Source organism: Meleagris gallopavo, chromosome 3 (assembly GCF_000146605.3).
Source record: "Meleagris gallopavo isolate NT-WF06-2002-E0010 breed Aviagen turkey brand Nicholas breeding stock chromosome 3, Turkey_5.1, whole genome shotgun sequence".
NCBI lineage: Eukaryota > Metazoa > Chordata > Aves > Galliformes > Phasianidae > Meleagris > Meleagris gallopavo.
In genome coordinates, this window is record NC_015013.2 from 11,755,890 (window position 1) to 11,777,704 (window position 21,815).

Sequence of the window (21,815 nt, forward strand, 5' to 3'; positions counted from 1 at the left end):
ATAAAAAGAGGCTGGGGAAAAAACACACAAAGACAAAATTTTGAAGAGTTTCACCATCCTGAACCAGGACTAAAAAAAAAATAAAAATGATTACCACAATCAAAAAGCATTTATAGCAAAAATCTCAAAATTTGGAACACTTTTTTCATATTAAAATTTTTAATGTTTTTTTCTCCAATTTTACTTTAAAAAGTCAACACCTAAATCAGCTGTGATAATCAAAACTGTCAAAAATTGATTTGAAACATAATTTGTATATTTCTAGAATGTTTCAAAATTACACTTTCCAATTAATGATTTCTGTTTTGATTAACTGGGATTTTTCCCACAAAAACGTTTTGAGGAAAATTTCCTGAATCAGCTCAAGTACAAAGTTATTTCCCAAAATATGCTTTTGTCTTCCTGACAGCACCCTCTATGTGGAAGTAGGAACTCTTAAAATTAACAGAAGGTGTATGTGGAGGAGGTGGGAAGTTTGGAAAGAGTGCTCCAAAATGCCAGACCTATCATTTGCATTATTAATATGTCAGATCTGGTGAGTATGAAGAGCTAGCAATGAGGGTCCAAATTTGAGGAAGTTTCTGCAAAGTTAACAATTCTGACATGATGCCTGAAGTGTTAACAGTGCTGAAAATGAGATGAGGTGTCCAGTCAGGACAGGAGGAATGTCCTGAGTAAGGAACAGAACAGAATTCTGAACAGCAGGAGACCGGTGCAGGGGAGGAAGAGGAGTGTCTATTTATTACATTTCAATGAATAGCAGAGTGATATTAAAAATAAAACCAGCAAAGAGCAGGGTGCAGCCTTAATGAAGAGAAGGAGAATGTGTCAGCTTGGTAAACTCCAAGGCCAGGCTAACTCTTGGCTTCCCTCTGAACAGAGGTCTGATCTGCTGATGCAGAATAGCTGAGTTGTACCACAGGCTTCTACAAGAAAGAGTTCTGCCACAGAAATTTTAAGAAGCTAGGGAAAGAGACAGATGTCGGATACAACTGAGTATTATTCCTTCATAACATTATTTCCAATCCCTATAATCAAAGATTTACTGATTGATTTGGACAGTACCCCCAAAAAGTTGTAGAGGAGTCTAACTATCTATAGAACCATAACAAATTAGGATATTTGCTTCTATTTCCAAGCAAGCTGCACAGCTCAGGTTGGTGGCAGTGTTGTGAGAAAAGGAAAGCCTTGGTTAATAGCTCTTCAGGAGCCGAAAGAAGCAGAAATGTTCTGTGTATCTTTGGGCAACCATGCATCGTGACTATCTCCTTGGTTCCTCCTGTTTTGGTCCACACCTTAAGATCTTGTGAAAATGTAAGTGTGAGAAAAATCTTGTGTTCTTGTTATTGCAAGCACAGCTTTTGGCATTAGATGAAAGAGGTGGTGACAAGGGAACTGCAACACCTCAGTAAAACAGGTTAATACACCTCCAGTAATCTTTTATATGCCACTATCACTCCTGCACAGGACTTCCCAATTCCATTTCATCCCCTTTAACAAGCCCTTGCTACACTAGCATTAGCAGAGTGAAAGGTTGGTGGGAATGATTTAATTATTTGGAGGCTATTAACCTACCTAAGAAGGTCCTCTTTTATTCCTGTTTTGTTGTGTGAGGTTTTTCTTTGTGTTTTTGATTTGTTGGTTTGTTTTTGTGAATGCCTCAAGGCAAAAACCAGGATGCTGAAGGCAGTCCTAATCAACCACTTCACTAGGAACACCACTGTACTCCAAAGCACATATTATTTATCATGAAACCGTCACATCTGTGAACACTCATCTACCTCACCTGCTGAGGAAACTTGCACACTAGCATCTCTTGCCTTTTCCCCCTCCAGCTTTGTTTACATCCTCAGAGATGCACATTCCCTCTTTAGCCCATGCAAAGGAAGGAATATTCGTGGCATCAATGTGTGCATTGCCATGGTTACCTAGTTCCTCTGCAGCAAAAGGGGTTGGTCAATGACCTGACACCACAGCTCCAGGAGAGCATTCCTCCCTTGTCGGCCACTACAGAAGTGTTTTGTTTTGTTTTTCATAAAAATCTGAATGCAAGCAACCGTAGGACACATAGCCCAACCTCTCACAAAGTATTCAATATATTTTTGTGCCTATATAATTTATCTCTAAGCATGGTTTTTGTCAGTCCTTGACTTCAAGAAATTTTTCCAGCAAGTCATCATCAAAAGTATACCTGCAGATTTTACCCTCTGAATTTTATCTGAGGAGACCATTACACTTGAAAACTTAGCTTCAGAAGCAAGCTAACAACAAGAAGTTGGGTCTGTCATGAGAAAACAAAAGTTTGGGCCATCAGAATGATTAATATTAAACCAGACTCTCATCAGGGTGAGGGGAATTAATAGCTTACTCCCAGCCAAAGAAACAGTTTGGGTTTCTTTGGTGTTAAAAATGTAGTTTATTTCACTCCCACTGTAAATCTACTGAGATATTGCCAAGCCAGGCATTAAATCTAAATAAACTCTCAATATGAAATGAGGTATAAACAACAAAATATTGATAAAATATAATGAAGATAGAATTCAATCCAGGCAGAAAGTGCATGTATCTCCACAACTGGCTCAAATTTTCAGTGAAAAAAACATTATCAACTTCAGTTTTTAAGAAACATCACTCTACCAGTTATTTCACTATAAAACATAAATAAACCTTTATAAGAAATCCCTCCTCATATTGTTCATCTGTTCACATAATGTATGTTTCTAATATTCGTAACAAATTTGAGTCTTTGAAATTATTTCAAGAAGCAATGGTGCTATCCCTGGAAATGGTACACTGAATACATGAACCAAGCATGTCAAAGCAAACACACATGTATCTCACGGTGGTTCTGAAAACACAAATACCAGTGAATCTCTGTGAGGAGAGCAAAGGCTGGTAAAGTTTGAAATGGCTTTGTAGTCATAAAGCTGTGAAGTCCTCCAGACTTAATGTGTCTGAGACAAAAGTGGGTAATTTGCATCTGATTCACAAAATGGATCAGCCAAATGAAAAATCTACATAAGAATGACTGATTTGTACACTTACCTTTTCCATTTATTGTTAATGCTGATGCAATTGTGGCTGTTACTGGCACTGGCAATTGTGGCACTAATGGATGTATCCTTGGTCGGCTCCCCATCCTGGCACGCTCTGCACCAGGTCCTAATAAAGCTCCCACGGGTTTTTCTGCTGCTACTTCAGGTGCTACAGAGTCTTCTTGATCCTGCTCTGTGTGGTCCATTTTATCAGGGCTTTCATTTTGGAAGCCATCAACTGCTGTCCGGCTCTTAATTGGACTTTTGGGCACTAGGATTTTAATACCTGATTTTGCAAGGTCCATATTTTTCCTTCCAGAAAGAGATGGTGAATTGTTTTTCCGGAACTTCTGCGTGGCAGTATAGAGTTGATTATTTTTTGACTCGTGGTCTTTACTCATAACTAAAGATTTAGTGGAAGTCTTTGAAAAAGAACTATTAGTAGACCTAGAAATCTGTTTTCTGGCGTTATTTGGAGAGGTCCTATTTGTCCTAGTTAATGTGCTTTCTTTTTGCTTTTCATTGTGACGCCTGTTAAATTCATGTATATACTCCTCACAATTAACAAGGTGCTGTTCTGGCTCCCAGGTGTCGTCTTCACTGTCATATCCTTTCCATCGCACCAAATACTCTGTCTTTCCCTTCTTGTTTTTCCTCTTGTCAACAATTCTCTCTACCTGTTAAAAAGGAAAACTGAGCATTAGGCACAGGCAGATACACAAGTAATCGAGCTACACACATGCAAATAATTTTTTGAAGTGTACATAGATTTTAAAATGCTCTTTAGTCCTGTAATTTTCTATTGTAGCTCTATAGCAAGCAATCTTTCACTGCTGACTGGAAATGCCTCTCTTTATACTTCAGATTGTTATTTACTCCTAATAAAAGATGCTCTGGAATACCAAAGTCATTATTCAATATGAATTTTGCATGCGCAGGAATCTGAATAAGACGTATGTTGTTAACCATTGGCATTGGCTCCCGATGAGTTTCAACACCAAGATCAACGTGACTGGGATTTCACTCCGTGAATACAGAGATCACACGTAAATGTGCTGCGAAAACACAGTTTGTTTACCTTACAAAACTTATTAATGTATTATTACCTGAATGGCTTGTTTACTTAGCATAAGGCATATCTTGCTTATGGCAAGTTATCCTTTAGTTACCAGGGACAATAGAGTACAGCTCAGAAGTCAAGGCAAACATGGAATAGTTTTTAGAGGCTGTTCACTTTGTAAAAACAGAGAACTTGTTTTGGCCAGAGACTTCGGTACACATACTTGAACCAATTACCATGCCTCACTTATCTGCAAATAGAGATGGTATTTATGTCACCAGCATTAAACATGTACATGCTACAACTGCGTGTGGGAGCCACGGTGTAGAGGAATTCAGGCACTGGAGTAAGGCAGGCAGGGCAGACAGCAGCAGCTGCAGGGACAGAGGCTCATGCCTTGCACCAAATTTGCTGTCAGTCATACTACCACAACAGAGAGGGAATTCTTTCATAGAAAGAGAGATGTAAATGTAAGGCTAGACTCTGGATTTTCCCTTTTTTTTTCAATCCAGGCTGCTTTCTGGTAAATTCTCCAGCCTACTTTGTTTCAGTTATGGAACCAACACAGCTTTCTTTCCATCTCTATCTCCCTTTTGGTTATTAAGAAAAAAAAAAAAGGAGGTGGAAGAGGTATGTGATGAGACCACCACTTATTAATTTACCTCCTAACCCTGGTGCTCAGCACCTTATGAACAAAGACCATGCATACAAGCAACAATCACAGATACCTAGGATAACTTCTGAAGACTAGCAACATGTACTGGAGTTGCATTAGAGTGAAGCATCTACGGACTAATTTCGAAAGACAGAAGCAAAATACAGACATATCTGTCATTGCTGAATCAGGTTACTCTCGACAACAGGTTCTCTTAATATTACACCTCAGCTTTGATTTTTTATGTGGCATATTATCATAATCAACTGCCTGGTTTACAACAGCGAGGTTAAATAATTGCTATTACTGTAATTCCAGAAGCAAAACAACTGTGCTTCCTAGAACTTCACACTTATCTTGCAAGTGTTGTACTATGCTGTCCTGCCAAGAGGACATTACGTAGTTCCAATTGTGTTGGTATTAAAAAGAACTAAAACAATAAAAAAAGGCAAATACAAACTGTCAGACTGGTTGCACCTGTACCTTGTTCCTCAGTTGTATGGTATTAGCAATTCAACACATTTTATGGAACACAACATAAATTGTACCAACATTAAATATTTAAAAATTGAAACATATTAAAACCGTCTTTATTCTGATTATTGGACATTTTAATAGTCGCTGGATTTAAAAAATACCTCACTATTGAAACTATTATTTTTCCATGAAACTGTACTTAACTTCTTAACACAAATGCCGCCACAAGTAAGACATTACACAGAAATAAGCCCTCCTTTCTCTTCTGCAGACACTGAGTAAAAAGATCCTTAAGTATTAAGTCAGAAATGTTAAATCAGTAAATAAACTCATGAATCATAAACCTGATACAATACTGTAAAAAAAAACAGTTACCGTGTTAGTCTTGCTTGTTTATTTTCTCATGACCCGTTGAAATAGATTTTTAAGATATGATTTGCAGAAAGATCTCTGCAACCAGGCAAGGTATTTTTATTTTCTATCAGAAAATCCTCGTAACAATCCAAATGGCATTGATTTCTGGGCACAAAGTTCTACTAATGCTTTGCATACTGGAAGGCCACCCATTAAGGACATGTCCTTTTAAAGCAGGAAGCCATTCTTCCCATCCAAAAAAAACCAGACACCTTGCAGAGATAACAGATGAACCTTAAAACAGGAGATGCAAAAATCCATTGCTAACCCAATAATTTATAGAGCAAACAGGAATGCATACAGAAAGCTGTAGCACTCAGCTGTACTGCCCAAATCTGCAACAAAACCCATTTTGATATTGCTCTTTTAAGGATACAGGGTTTTTTGTTTGTTTGTTTGTTTTTGTTTTGTTTTTGTTTTTTTTAATGATGCTGTTTAATTCTTCTTATATCTATTTTATTTACAACACAAAAAATATAGCAATTAACCTGTTATACACAATTTATCATGTGTTTTCAGAGTTTTATTGAGGGACTTTCTGAATTGCCTCCACTTAATTAAACTGCCCTCGGGCCACTAGGAAAGCTATTCAGGAATATTCATTCTACTTCAATACTTCTGCTGAGAATAACAGGTACAGAAATGTTTCTCATCCAGGTTTGGGAAGAGAAAACTGGAACATTTCTACAAAGCACACAGAGTCATTAAATAGAGTTACGCAGGGCCATAGTTGAACAGGAATGTTTGAACTCAATTTCATAGCAAAAACAGGACTATAAACTTGTACATTCCCTCTTTCGCTACAGAAAAAGTTTGATCAAGTCATACTTATCTAGTTTATTATACAGCAGTGACATGATGTGAAATATAATGCAAGACACTTCTAGTTCTTACATTAAAATATACTAATACACCCAAATATTAAAATGAACAAGAATATGACTGAGTGGGGAACTCCATCCTAAGTTCAAATTCCCACTTCCCAACACTTCAGTTACGGTTCAGTTTGATGGTACAGCTAAACAAATGAAATAAGCAACATCAAAACAGGCAGTATTTTTTCTTCCCCCTTGCTACTGTGGAGCTGAGCTGGTGCTTTCCTGATCCTATGATGAGTGAGTTCTGAGAGCCAAAAACTGGCAGAGTGCCCCAAAGCACCAGGTAAGCACAAGACCACATCCTAGGCCAAGATCACGCCAGAAATGCTGGTGACAACTACTTCTTGCCAACTACCATTTCTACAGCCTCCAATGCCTTCTGCCACAGGGTAAGATTTATTTTTAGTTCTTAAAAGGTTCTTCAGCAGCAGATACTGGCAGCACAATCTAGTTTCCAAGCGTTGAGGAAAATCAAAAGAAAAATGAAAATGATTTAAAGAAGAAAAAATGATTGTGAGGGAAGAACAATCTGGGTGGCAAAAGTTAACATATCCCACTTTATCCACTTGAAGTACTCATCAACTACATTTGAAACTCAGGCAGCAGAAAAATCGACACAAAAATTAACGCACTGCTCTGAGGTATAATCCAACACTGCAATATCCATACTATAATCTCACACACAATGGTTATACTTGAGACTTCCCATCTGCAAAATGGTAAATTTCCATTCCCTCCACGAATGTGGTAAGAATTAGTTAATGTTTGCTTTCTCCCTCTTTGAGGAAGGAAATACTTTGGTTTGAACTGCTTTTAATAACAAAATAAACAGCATTTACACTTTAAAACAGAACAGATAAGATATGGTTGCAATCAAAAGTGCTGTCCAGCTACAGCTGTGCCAGATGAAAATGGTCATATTTACAGCCCATCTGCAACTGCTCCTCCCTGTCCCATGCTCACAGACATCAGCTCCTCCCCATCTATCCACATAACTCCTTGTGCAATTGTTACCTAACGTAGCTCTGTCAAAGTGACCTGGTTTAGATATTAAGCTAATGTAGGCATCCTGAAATAACTGGTTTGGAGAACAGCCACATATGCAGTATTTCTGACGCATCTAAGAGGACTGCAGGGGACAGCAAACACCTTTGAGCAGGATGGGTGCGGTAACCTCTTAATTTTGCTACGCTCAGAAATTGGATGTGCACCAAATGGACATAGTGACCTTTGTGGGTCCCTTCAAATTCTGGATACTCTATGATTCTATGCTCTTTTAATCCAAGATGAAAGATCTTTTGTTCAGGTCCAAATAAAGATGAAATTCAAAAGGACGTTTTCCATCCATAACATTGCAATTTGTGCACATTTTAAAACTCTGCGTAAGGCATACTGAAAATGCATGTGTAGGTATATCTTTAAAAATAATTTAATTTAATGGACTATTTGAAGAGATTGAAATAAAGGTACGCCACTTCCAGTAGAGGGAAAAGACAGAGTGAGCAAAATAAACATATAAATAGGCAAGTAAATATTCAAGTAGCATTGCTGTGTTAATCATAAATTCATTTTCCATTCCCATGGTGTTTCTCTCTGTCCTCACGTTTGTGTCAGACTAAATTAATTTAAAGGTAAACAGAATAGAATCCATTTGACTTCATCCTCTCTGTTGCCTGTGAAATATAGAAGACCTTGTTCTCTTAGCTTGAGGCTATGTTTGGTTCTGAACAACAGTGCAACTGGGAAGCAAATCCTTTTCCACTTGCCACTATTCCCACTTACTGTGCAACAGTTTTGTTCACAGACAAGTTTTCATATAAGTGACGTGGATTCTTTTTGGAGAAATATAAACTGGAAAAGGTGATTCTGATGCACAGAATATGCTTCAGCACTGAGGGAATAAGGGCCCAGGAGAAAAACAGCTCTGATCAGTTTCACATCACACATGTTGTGGCATGGATATTTGATCCTAAGAAGTGCCACTAAATCTAGTCCAAGAAAAATTGCTGCACAACAAAGTGCACTGAAATAAGGGCCACCGCAGCAGCTCTTTCACTCTACTAATTTTCACCTGTTGATCCACATTTCTCATGTAGACTTTCCCTAATTCAGTGACTGAACCTAAGCACAACAAATGCCAGTTTTGCGCAACTAAACACGCTACGTGTGAACAGTCACTCTTTGTTAACTTAGAAACTGTCCCATGTACAAATGAGACTTAAATTATCATCCATAAGCTATCAACAGCGGTTATGAATGACTACACTCTTTATTTATTAGCATCTTTTCAGTGATAAACCCAGTAATAAATTGAGTAAACTCAGTAAAGTCAGTAATCAACCATTTAAATACTTTTTATTTTAAGAGAAATGAATACTACATAAAAATGCATACAACAGCTGAAAAAGTGAAGCAACAAATTTTGCTTAAAGCAAAATGAGAAAGTAGTTTTGGGAAAATAGTTACTCAAAAAATAATTTGATGAGAAAGTCAAATTACATCTCAAGGTCTGCAAAGTGAGCACTAAAATCTTTGATGTACACATTTAATAACAAAATACATTATTCCCAATACTATAACCTGACACTAGTTCTGAGTGCTGCTTACTGCAGTTAGCACAAGATGAATTTTAGGAACAGCTTAAGACATGTATGCTTAGAATACCCAAACCATGGTACTGTATAGTTTAAGTTCACATTGATACCATTACAAACTTATCCTGAAAAACAATGTATATCTTCATGCAGCTCCAAGTTACTCCATGTGCCTTAGTCTGGGAGCAAATGCAATCCATACTCCCAAAGCTGACTGATTCAATTTGCAGCACAGTGACTGGACTAACAGCTGATGAACTGTGGCAAACTGAGCTGCTGCATCCCTGTGGCATGAGTAGCTGGAACGTCTGAACAGTGCAGCAATCTCTGGCTACAGTACCACCTGTATTACGGTTATATTGTTCTGGAAGCCAGGGCCATATAAATTAAATCTGGATCAGATGTGGGCTGACTGTTTTCTTGTCCAGCCAGCTACAGTAGATGACACAGGTCTAGTGTGACTTCCATGACAGCTCTGAGCAGATGCCTGATGCGGCCTAGGGCCTGCTAACACAGCCCAACAGTCAGCCCACCAGGGTGCCTTCTGGCACTCAGGACCAGCAGGAAGAGTTCACACCGAACCAACACTTCACAGCCTGCAGCCACTGTGCTTTCAAACCGTGCTGAGGGTCTGACAGCCTCAGACTCCCTCTGAGGAAGCAGTCTGTGCAGTTAAGTTTTGTACATACTATCAGCAGTCAGGTAAACGTCTAAAAACTGTCAGTGTTCCCTTCATACTGACAGCCCAACAAAGACTGTGTATTCTCAGCCCTATTTCTGAAACTTAGCAGTGTGAAAACAAGCATGGTGATCTTTCCTTTTTCTAAGCTTTATTTTGATGAAAGGCTGCTCATTCTTTTAGGATTCCTGGACACAAGTCATGCAAGAGCTAACTTTGTGGCTATTTGCAGCACTCAATGGATACTACGCCCTACGGGTCTTAATTAAAGTTCTAGTTCACATAAAGTTCTAGTTCTGCAGAAATTTCTAATCAAGTTGCCTATAAAAATGTACGTATCCTGGTCAAGATCATGATTTACCATTAACTTGATTACTGATAGCTATCCACAGCCTTTACATAGACAATAGACAAAATCATTACCACGTTCTCATCAAAGCAAATGGTTTGAGAACCATGGCAGTGGCACATGCCACACCCGGGCTGTGCAGGAAATTCCTCAAATGTCACATCAGGAAGTTTCATGCCTAGCAAATAACATCCAACAAACTAGTATCACTGTATATGTAACTCCTCAATGGTCCCTTGAAAAATACCATTCACAGACATGAATAGCACAGGTCTCAAACTTGGAATAAGCAGTACTATCCCAAAGAAAAAGAACAGAGAAAACTGAAATTTATATTGGCAGTACCAACACCATGAAAAAGAGAAAATTCTCTTTCACTTAAAGATGATCATGTTTTGGGATGTGATAATTTGGGAAAACATAATCATAAATTCAAGCTATCTCACAGTAAGAGGTTCAACAGCTTGACTACTACTGACTTAAAGGATAATGCCAATAGAAATACTGTCATTTTATCATGCATCTAGAAGAATAACAGAGTAGCAGATTAAAAATTCATCACAAAATATCAAGGCAGCAGATACTTGCTATCAAAGCAGGAGAAACAGAGCTTGAAAGAGTGCTCAATTACAAAGACTCTGCAAAGGCAAATGACTGACAAATATTCAAAACTTTTTACCTAAAAATAGTGTCTTAAGGAGAGAGGTCACAGCACAAATGGACTCCAAATCTTAAAGAATGCTTTGTCATGCCTAAGTAAACTTCTCCCCACAAGAGCTATAGCAAGGAAGAGCAAGAAAAAGAAAAGCACAATACAGCTGAAGAGGGAACTTGGTATGCTTTATTTGACTTACCAAATTTTTAATTCCACTTTTAAAGACCAGAATCAAATGAGGCCTTCCAGCAGTCTTCTACCTGCAGGAGGGACAGTGGGGAGCCTGCTATTGTAGATCACTTGACCAAACCTCAGTAAGAAGGCACACCAGGCCTCAGACAATCTCTCAGAAGTTACTTGGTAGCACTCTTTTATTTGTTTTATTTCCTCTTGGAGGTCCTGAGGTGCTTACGTTAAATAAAGATGACTAGAGACAGCTTTCTTTGGAATCACTGGATATGAGAAGACAGAACACTCACACACCTTACTCACATTACCAGACTTCTCTCACTCTTGCCATGTAAGATTGCAGATAAACAGGGAGTAAAAGTTTATTTCCACAAGACATAAATCAAGCATCTGGATACAAGATTACAACCACATTTTTGTTTCCAAACAGAAAAACACACTAAACAGTTCCAGGCCACATTTAAGATCAACATTCTCTCCCGGCTTTCTCTGTATTCTTTCCCTCTGTTTCAACATCTCCTAGATGGATGAGCTGTATGAGCACAGTTCCCAGTCCCTCTGCCTGTAATATGACTTCACTCAATACTTGATCTAACCCTGTCTCAAAATGATGGTGATAAAAAATTTCCTCTAATTAGTCAGCCTCAATGCTGTACAGATGCTTATTAGTTCTTACGTTGTTTCTCTCTGGGATTTATTAGTTGATGATCTGTTTTTCCTTGGAAAGTTGGAAACAGGCATTTTTCTGTTTTAGGTGTCAGTTCTCTCTGTATCTGCCCAGCTTTTGCTATAAACCTAAATTCTTGTTTCTTATGTAATAGCATGGTGGCTTCTGTGATTCCACTCTCATTTCCACTGTCTTTTGGAACAGGGTTATGGGATACACGTAAAGCTATACAGACAACAGCTATTGCTGGCAACTCTGCTTGGCAAAGATTCTTACAGGCTACAAGGTTTTAATGGTTATTTGTAACAACAGATAAGTTTTATAATGTTCTTACAATGTATACTTCTGTTTTTTTTTTAAATAATTAAAAAAGAAGTTCATCATCTTTGGCTCATTATTTACTTTTTACTTGGCCTCCACATGGCACATTCATAGGACAAGCTTTGCAATAATGTATTTGTTCAAATCACTTTTTTATTCCACCAATATTTATAACTTTAAGGAGTTTCCTAACCCTCATCTTTTCATCCTTTAAACATGCCGATCAGATATAAAACAGAACTTATTTTTATTAATATTTTTAAGCATACACAACTCTTTCTGGCTTTATTTATATGAAATTATATTTCTAATAATTATGATTTTTCTGAAATGTATCTTAATGCTTTTGCATAATGAATAGTTTCTAATATTAAAACACTTTTAATTCAATGTAACACACTGTGGGTCCTGAATCAAAGGGACTGAGGCCTATATGATTTTCTTCTATTGTCTTTTGATAATATGCAACTAAACTCCATAATTTGTTGATTCTATCCACTTCTCTATTCATATATGCACCAAAAAAAGTAAGTGACAGCAGAAATTAAACTGATTATGCAGACATGGGTTAATTAAACTAGTTGTCCCATCTCAAAATTCCTCACATTTTGGCAATGACAACAGAAACAGAAGGAAAAGTGAGGTGCTTTAGGCTTGGATAATGGCATATAAGATACAAAGACTTTCTTCAGAAAAATCTTTATGTAAAAAGAGGAAAAATAAACTCAGTTTCCAGAAACAGGTAACAGAAGAGAAAACGTTAGCCAAACATTTACTATTTTTACTCATGTATTTGTTCCAAGATACCCCATCTTAGAATTGGTCCTAGCACGAAGGAGCCATTGTAGTCTTGATAGAAAAGTACCATATATAGGTGTTTTAAGGTGGCATGGCAAATAAAGAAGCCTATACTATTTGTTCTGGTGTTTTTACCAATGCTCTTTGTAGACTGTGGGAAGCCTGGGCCTTCTCTTAAACTAAACCAAGGCTAAAATCTTCATTTTATGGATGGTACAAATGGATGGTACCAAAATTTGTAAAGTTCAGTCTCAGATACCTAGAAATTAAGAGTTACTTTCCAGAGCATAAGTGTCCTTCTCTACTTACATTCAAGTGCCCCCCTCTTAGAGTTGTCACATAAAATGATCTGTCGTTTTCTCTGTTATTACTACAAAACTATTACAAGAGAACTGTGTTGCAAAGGAAGAAGATATTTTTCTACATTTTCCACCAGAAACGGATCCTGTGTTGGCTTCTGGTAGCTCCTCGCTCGTTCATTCTACTCACTTCTAAGATAACGCTCAATCTGTTTAAAAGAGTTGTTCTTGGGAAAAAAGGAAAAAAATGTTCTAGTGTCTCTTCTCTCTCACACCATCTCCTTCAGTCTCTTCTTATTCTTCAGTTGTTTCTTATTCCTTTTCCCCCTTTTGTCCCTGTCTGATACTGCTATTTGCAATGCCTTTCCTAATTCCCACATCTGGCATCTATTTTATCCTTCAGTGTGACTTTTCATATTTAAAATGGATTTAAATACGCATTCTAAGTATGAACATTTTTTAATTAAGAGTTGTTTTTAACACATAACATCTTTGCTTCTTTCCCCTTTTGCTACTTGGAAAAAAAAAAAAAGTTCAAACTAACACCACAAAAAAGTAAACATTTACATAAAAATTATACAGTTTAACATCAACGTTATTTACAGACTGCCTACGCTGAGAAATAGTCATCGTAGGTCAGAGGCAACAGTGGGGAGTTATCATTCTCCAGTAGTTATCGACTCATAAAACTCTTTTCTGCACAAGTGATTCCTGTCAGTCTCATTGCACAAACAAGTCCTCAAATTCAGGAAATGCTTAGACAAGACATAGCATGTTGGTTTCCCAAACTTCTAAACTTGGTAATCTCTGTCTGTATAAAATAAAAATAATTTATCTAGAAGCAAGCCATCCAATTCCAGGAATATGGCATTATCCTTTTCTCATAGCACAGTTACACTGAAATAAAGAATTGTATTTCATATTGTTTCAATTTTAATTGGAAGTATAGATGAGATTTGCTTTCTCCCTACACGTCTTGATTCCTAGCATTATCACTGCATAATTACATTGCATCCAAAGATTTTATGTTGTGAAATCTTTGCAAAAGAGTCTCCGTTTCTATAAATAACAAGATATTTTCAAAATCTTTTGAACTTGAGATTTTCTTTAAAAATAGGTATTTTCCCTCTTCTAGGTGCTAATAATGAATCTAGTCATCTGTTGGCAATATCCAGTATCACCTCACTATGAAAAGCAGCTAGTGGCTTACAGGAATACCTTTTGAAACATACCTTTAAAAAAGATTAAATATTAAAGATCTTTTACGATAGCTTTTGGTATCATTTCAAATTTTTTAGCACAGTTTTAGAGTACAATTAGTTCTACTCAGAACAAAACTTAAGTTTTATCTCTACAGATACTTGAAAATTGAACTAAACGAATTGATATTATTATCATTACAACAGCGATACAGAGAGCAGAATCAAATCTCTGAGACAAATGCAAAATTTAGATGCAATCCAAAGCACTAATGAATTTTTAAAGGAATTTCCAAGAAGCTATGACCAAACTGCTGTACTTTGTCATAAGGCTGCATGCTCCAGCCCTTGCCACTTGGGCAATAGATACACTCACATTTCAAGCATGACATTAAAGTTATATTTTTCACTTTGAGAGAAATTAGCCATACCATCAACGTGAGAAATACCTTTTTGATCTGAAACAGCACAAATCAATGAACTTAAATACTGTTTAGTAATTCCTTCAACATTTTTTATTAATGTGTTTTCTTTAAAAAAAAAAATGCATTTATAAAACTGCATATAAGCAATGTAAGCCCCATCCAACAGATGAGGTTTTAAGAAAAAGTAGCCATGTTCTCATAATTGTAATCCATGACAGCAAATACCTATGTTTCTTATTCTGAATTTGGAACAACTTAGCTTAGCTACTGTGAAGAATGTATCTGGCCCCTTCCTTTTACAGAATGTAGTAATGTTACGAATTAAATTTGCAAATGAATCTGCTGGAAATAAATAAATAAATATATATATAAAAAACTTTTATTTTTCAGCTGATCTAGTTTATTGTGGGATCATATGCCCAGACGATGGCAGGGAGAAAGGGCAGGAAATAAAAAGTTAGCATAGAAACAGCAATGGAGACTTTTTCTGAAATAAGAGGTGTGGAGAAAATTGTTGCAGTTTGGAAGCAGCACTGTTTATAAAGGGTTGTCACAAGAGCAAAGGAAATTTAACTCAGGGTCCCACATCTCCATTATTTCAGGCTCAAGAAGTTACCTGAAAGAATGTATTATTTTTGGAGACTAGTTTAGAGACTGAATGCTGAATTTATATACATGAAAAAAATTACAAATTGTATAAGTTTAAAGATAATTATATGTGTACTCAAGAACTCTTAAAGAAAATTAATTACATTTTCCAGAACACTGGGAAGCATATGAATTAAACCTTTTGATTCCTTGCTTGTATATGTTTGTCTTTTACTCCTAGTTTATGAATAGTCTTAAATTACAAGAGGACATTATCATGTTTTTGAAAAGTCCATCTCCTTCAAATGCTTTTTTACATGCAGTCTTTAGCCTTAGGACATGAATCTTTTCACAGTAATCAAGTACAGTTTGATGCCTGAACACTGGGTCTTAGCCTCTTCTTCCATGTATTCCTAACCTGACTGCTTGTTTGAAGAAGTTTTGCTTTCTCACAACTAAGACAGAGGATAAGTGAAAATGAAACCACTCCAATCTATAAAAGAAAATTTTAAACTCCAGACTTTTGCAGATACTTGTATCAGTACTCTCCATTAACACAAAAAGGTTATATCAAAGTTTTTATTTTTGTTCTGTATGCATACCATCATTTTAAGTTGTCATCTCACATTTAGAAATAATTATCCAAAGGCCAGACTGGAATATTTATTCAAGTCCTCCGTTAAAAAAAAAACCAAAACACCAACAAACTATGCATGACTGCTTCAAAACTAGAAAAGCGTTTAACCTTTAAGTCAAGTGTTAAAAAAAAAAAAGTGATATTCAGATGCCAATTTCTGAATGAATTGATTCTTCTTGACACTTACAGAACTCCGTGACATCTCACCAGAGTGAGAAGAAAGGGAAGCAAAACAGACTAAAGGATAAATTCACTGATGAACATGAAATTTGATTTCAGTGCCCATTACACATAAACAGCAATTATTGTTTTCAAAAGGAAATCTGTGGAAAAATGGTCTATTTCTTCTAAAGGATTTTGTATGCACCTATGTGATGCACCCTAGAGATGCTCAGCTAACTGTACCTTAACCTACTGCAGGAGATATGTATATGTATTTACTAGCTATCACTCACTTTCTGACAGGATATGAAAAAGATACGCTTTTGCAAACCAACTACAGTTAGTGCACACATTTATTTTGCACCCACCCCTCTTTCTTTTTAACTTAACATGATGGGAGTGAGAAGAAATGTAAGATTTCTTCTGCCATTAACCTTAATATGACTGTTTTAATCTACCTCCTTGCATCCTAAAATACTGCTGCATAAGTTGTGCAGGTTGACTCTTACACCATCACAGCTTTCCAAGTGCCAGTATCCTGTCTAGATCAAGGTATCCAGTTTGCAGTCTACATCACCATTCCTCCCCTGAAAGAAAAATAAAATAAAATAAAATAAAATAAAATAAAATAAAATAAAATAAAATAAAATAAATCAGATTCACTAGGGTTTCCTTTTCCCTTGTAGGTTTTTTTTCCCTAGGCAGAATATGTTTACAATGGAGTGTTTACTATTGTTTTTTTAGATGAGATCATCAAGTTGGATAAGAGGTAGGACTTTGATAATATGATGACTAGCCCTTCCACATCATCAAGTACACTTATTAACATTTGTTAATAAGCTAACAATTGTGAACAAAGTATAATATGAAGGAGGTATAATATATATATATTTATGTTAGAAAGGAAGGAAATATCGAACTCAAAATACTGTCACAAACTAGAGAAGTCATTCCAACAAACTGCAGTAAGTTGTCACTTAAAAAATAATAAATTAAAAAATATTAAAACTTGTAACTAAATTAAGATAAAATTAGGAGAAACAATATGGGAATTACTGATTATGGAAGTCTGATTTCTAGTATTATTTGTCATTTAAAAGACACATTAATTGAAAATACTTCTATCTGTTTCTGCATATTGGTGGAGAGGATTTACTTTGCACTATGCAACTATGCAATATAATCACAGCAATTTAATTTGAATGAAGGAGATTGCAGCCAATTCCAGAGAGTGAAAATGAGAATAATTGAAATTAATGAAAATTTCTTTAAGACTTTTCTGAACTAACTGCTGAAATGAAGGTTCTGTTGGCTGCATTCAAAGTCTCATAAATTTTGTGCATATGGGACAGAAATGCTCATAGGTAAGCGTGGTGTTATATGGATGGAGGTGGACAGGTAAGACAAACAACCTAGCAGCCCACCTTTCTAGAAAGAGATGGTACTGCAAGGGACTTCTTTTTTGGACCCCTCATATTTTGCTAGGATTTCTGTGTAGAGTCACTCTTTGTGTAAAACTGAATCCTGAAGCAAGCTTTAGATCTCACAGTCTCTGATAGATAGATCCCTATGAGTACAGGTGGCCTGTTTGCTTTTGTCTAATATTTTTTCTCCAACCACGTTAGCCAACACAGTCAGAGTCGATGGCACTCCTGCTCTCCACATAAAAATCTAAAGAACATCTTTATATACTTCCCAGTATCATCAGATCTCTCTTGTTTAATCAATTCATCACAAATAAGAAAACTTTGATTCTGAGGTCCAGACTTTTGTCCAAAGTGGAAAACCACAAAATGCAATAAATATTTTGAAGTTTACTTGAATGCCTCAAGCATGGCACAGTATAAACCCAAATACTGTACACATCACATGTGCAGTTCTCTGTATCTCTTTTTTCTTTAAGATCAGATGATCAGAAATGACAAGATGGTCAGAAATTTATGACGGTTTCCAAGGAAGGAACAATTAAACAGAGTGACTCTTCAGTCTGGGAAAGAGATGAATGAGATTAAGAGGCGCATGAAATGATGAATAAGAACATGAAAAGGAAATGTTTCCTGTATTTCCAATAAGATGGGGAGCAGGGAGGAAGGCAGGGAGCATGTTGTGGGAAAAGAAAAAAAAAAAAAAGTTACAGAACATTGCAACGTTGCATTGTAGATTGCAAATCTATGAACAATAGATCCATTACATATTACTGATCACCGAACACAAATTCTACTTGAGGAAACTGTTAAGTTACTGCTTACTATTAGAAGAAGGGTATGTGAAAGGAAGAATCACTCTGTGCAGTCTTATTATTCTTTACCCATTCACCACTGGCATTTCAAGATGTGACACTACCTAAGTGGTTCTTTCCCTTAGAGCTCCTCTTGCATCAAATGCCACTCAGTACTTCTCAGAAGTAGAAAGACAAGACGATAAACTAGCTTAATGAAAAAGCCAAGGTAACCAGCAAATCAAGTGCCTGAACTGTGCTAGTACCCTTTATGTTCTGTGTAATCCAGACCAGTGATAGTTTAGAGTCAGAATTACAGAGGCAGATTTGAAAGTATAACCAACAATAGTAACTAATTATTAAATTTAAATGTGGTCAGGAATTTTTCAAATAAAATACTTTCTTAACAGTAGTGTTGTTTTCATAAAATCCATTTAACTTCCACTGGAAATTTCAATTCACACTGAAAGTTTTATTTTCCCCAATAAACAAAATCAAAAACAAACAAACAAAAGAAAATCAGGTACTTTTTCATTCTTTTGTCTGATTGCAATTGGAATATCCTAATGTTACTTAAAGCAACTCAATGCACTTTGCTTTAATGTAACTCAAAACCTATTTAACAAGAGTTGAACAGCCTCCTCTCTGAACCCCTAAATTCCCCACTCACTTTAGAAGATACCAAGTCAGAAGATTATGGGATTCCTTGCATAAGGGATACGAAGCAGGCATCCTGCCTACCTATTCCACATGGGAATCCCAAGAGATGTAGTTCTCAATGCATTCTGGGAGAAATAATGTCATCAATAAGATCTTGCTTGGTTCACTTGTGTAAATAATACATTGAAGCTCTTAAAATGCAACTCTGAAGATGATATGCCACAGTGGCAAAATGTAAGCTGATGCGTCAAAAGTCAGGTCACCACTCCCAACAAGGAAAATAAAAACTTAAACCACAAAAAAACCAAACCAAAACAAAAAAATCCACCCCACCATTGTCAAAAAGTTTGACTTCCAGAAAAAAAGTCCCACCATCTTCTGCTATCCTCTTCCCTGCCCCAAGCTCAAACAAATTCCATCTATGTGAATTTCCATGCCCTACAGCAAGCTGACATTCAGGCAATCACATAGCTAGGATGCCAGCGCCAGAAACACATGATAATGGAAGACCTTGTCTTCAAAATTAAAACAACAGAAGATATTTCTACAAACATGTTTTAAATCCCAGAATAACGGATATGGTTGTGTCTAAGAAATACAGAACACTCTTCTTTCAGCATGGGCACCACTTTAAGTGGTCCCTGCTCTTTAGACATGTATAAAATTTTCTCTTGCACAGAATTTGGCATTTTTTGGTACTATTCAATGAACCAGCTTGGGAAACAGATCCAGCTTAGTAAATAGAAAAAAAAACAAAAACACTTCCAACTTAAACTTGTTTCAGCCACCATTTTGTGGCATTAGCACAGAAGCTTCACCACACATAGGGACAGGATGGAGCAGCCAAGCATGCACTTTTCCCACTTTCTGTGGCAGCAGTGCTAACCTATGCCAACATGACATTAATTTCAGCAGTGGTGTGGTGAAATAGAAAGTCTACTGATGAGGCATGATGTTGCAGGTAAACAAAATTCCTCATGAGGCAGCGCTGATGTCAGTGGTGGCAGCCACAGGACCAGAGGCATGGAGCTACATGGTGGAAGGGCCAGGTTTGGGGTTAGAAAATGTTCCTCTGCAGAGAGCCCTGGAACAGGCTTCCTTCTGCAGTGGGCACAACTCCGAGCTGCCGGAGTTCAAGCAGCAATGGTCTCAAGACATAGGGTTTGAATTTTGGGTGGTCCTGTGTGGAAACAGGAGTAGGACGCAATGGTTCTTATGGGTCCCTTCCAACTCAAGTGTATTCTATGATCACTGAAACAAGCAGATATAGTTTCACTATTACCCTTTTCCAGCCCTTTGTATTAGTTACAAGAATTTTGCAGCTCTTGAAGAATCGGTTTAATTACTTTATTCGACGGAAAGCCAGCCATTCTGTGAAATAACAGAGTTATTTTTCCTTTTATTCTTTCTTTCAGCTGACAGCAGGCATCAGAAGGGCTTTTTTAATTACTTCGATAACAAAAACAAACCAGAGAAGTCCTCCTCAGATAGAATAGCTGCATCCAGCACAGAAAACTCGCAGTTGGGTTTTATGGCCTTTGCTAGCATCAGATACAGTTTCCATTTAAACATGGCTCTTCCCTGCAATTGCAAGCTCTCTCATCTTGATACGATTTGACAAACTCAACGACTATAAGCAGAAACGGCACCACTCCGTGATAATCAATCACAACCATTCTTGTGCCGTTACCAAAATGTCTGAAGACTTCTTGTAGCGGGTCATAGAACACTTTGTTCCACTGTCACAATGTATTTTTTCTTGAAGCCTGTTTTTAATCTTCCCTCTTCTCTTTTCTCCCCTTCCTCTCCACAATCAATTGCCGTCCAATAGCTGAGCCTATTAAAGATAAGCTGAACTCTAAAGTATTGCAATACTCCTACACATTCAGCAAAGCCTTAGGAAAGGTCATTTAATAACGTCGCCCACTCGTTTTCTGGATTTCTTACAAGGGAAATTTCAAAACAACCACTCAGGTACTTCTGCCACGGTCCCTTGCTACAGTGCTGAGGTTCATCTGATCTCAGAGAGGATTTGGGGACGTTTTATCCCCCATCCCACCGCTCGGTTGAAAACTCACCTTTTTTCTGAGTTGCCTCACCAAGAGATCCAGCAGCAACCACCCAAGACAGGAAACTGCAGCTTGAGATGGCTCGAAAGGGAAACCACAAAAAGCTACCTACACTCAGCTCAGCCTGAAAGCTGAAACAGAATTGCACCTTGAACCCCCACCTCCTTTTGTTTGGATACACTGGTCCAGCCCTGGGCAATTGAGAACCTTTTCAAACCACGAATCTCCTGACTCGTGACTCATTCTGCACTTCTCCGGGTACTTAACTCCACCCTCGTGTTTTTAATGGCCTGAAAGAGTTTGGTGTTGGCTTTTTTTTGTTGTTTTATCTTGTAAGCGTTAGCGATCAGAAGAGACTAACCATTACATAAGGATAATAAGAGAGAAACCAAACCACACCGAATAAAAAGACGAATTTAAAAGAGAAAATAAAGCTATGTTTCAGATGTTACAAACTCACTAAAACAAAGTTCACCTACCTCAACTTACTTTTCAACTAAGCTCTCTTTTTAATCTCTCTACCAACAAAATGGAAATGAATCAGATCAGTTTAGTGAGAGCTGCTCGCTTCAGTTTAGTTCTCTGGTCTTTTTGCTCATTGTCCTCCGCATCTGCAGCTTCCAAATATTACAGTTTCAGTTCTCTTTCTCCCCTTCATTATAACCAGGGTATAAAACCTTTATTATTCAGCTTGTTCTGTTCTTCCTTCCCTGTTGTACAACATAGGTGGGGTAACATCGGTGAATAAATGTGAAGGTGCGGGAGCAGCAAAACAGACTCAATGGGG

General features: G+C 37.1%; 1 protein-coding gene across 1 annotated transcript in view; it reads right to left on the reverse strand.

Moving 5' to 3' along the window:
• CDYL (chromodomain Y like) overlaps nt 1-21,815 on the reverse strand; it is a 104,823-nt gene that overhangs the window by 53,576 nt on the left and 29,432 nt on the right. The window contains exon 2 of the mRNA XM_031552689.1: nt 3,046-3,712. Within this exon, the coding sequence (XP_031408549.1) occupies nt 3,046-3,712 (667 nt within the window). The remainder of the gene's footprint in view (nt 1-3,045; nt 3,713-21,815) is intronic.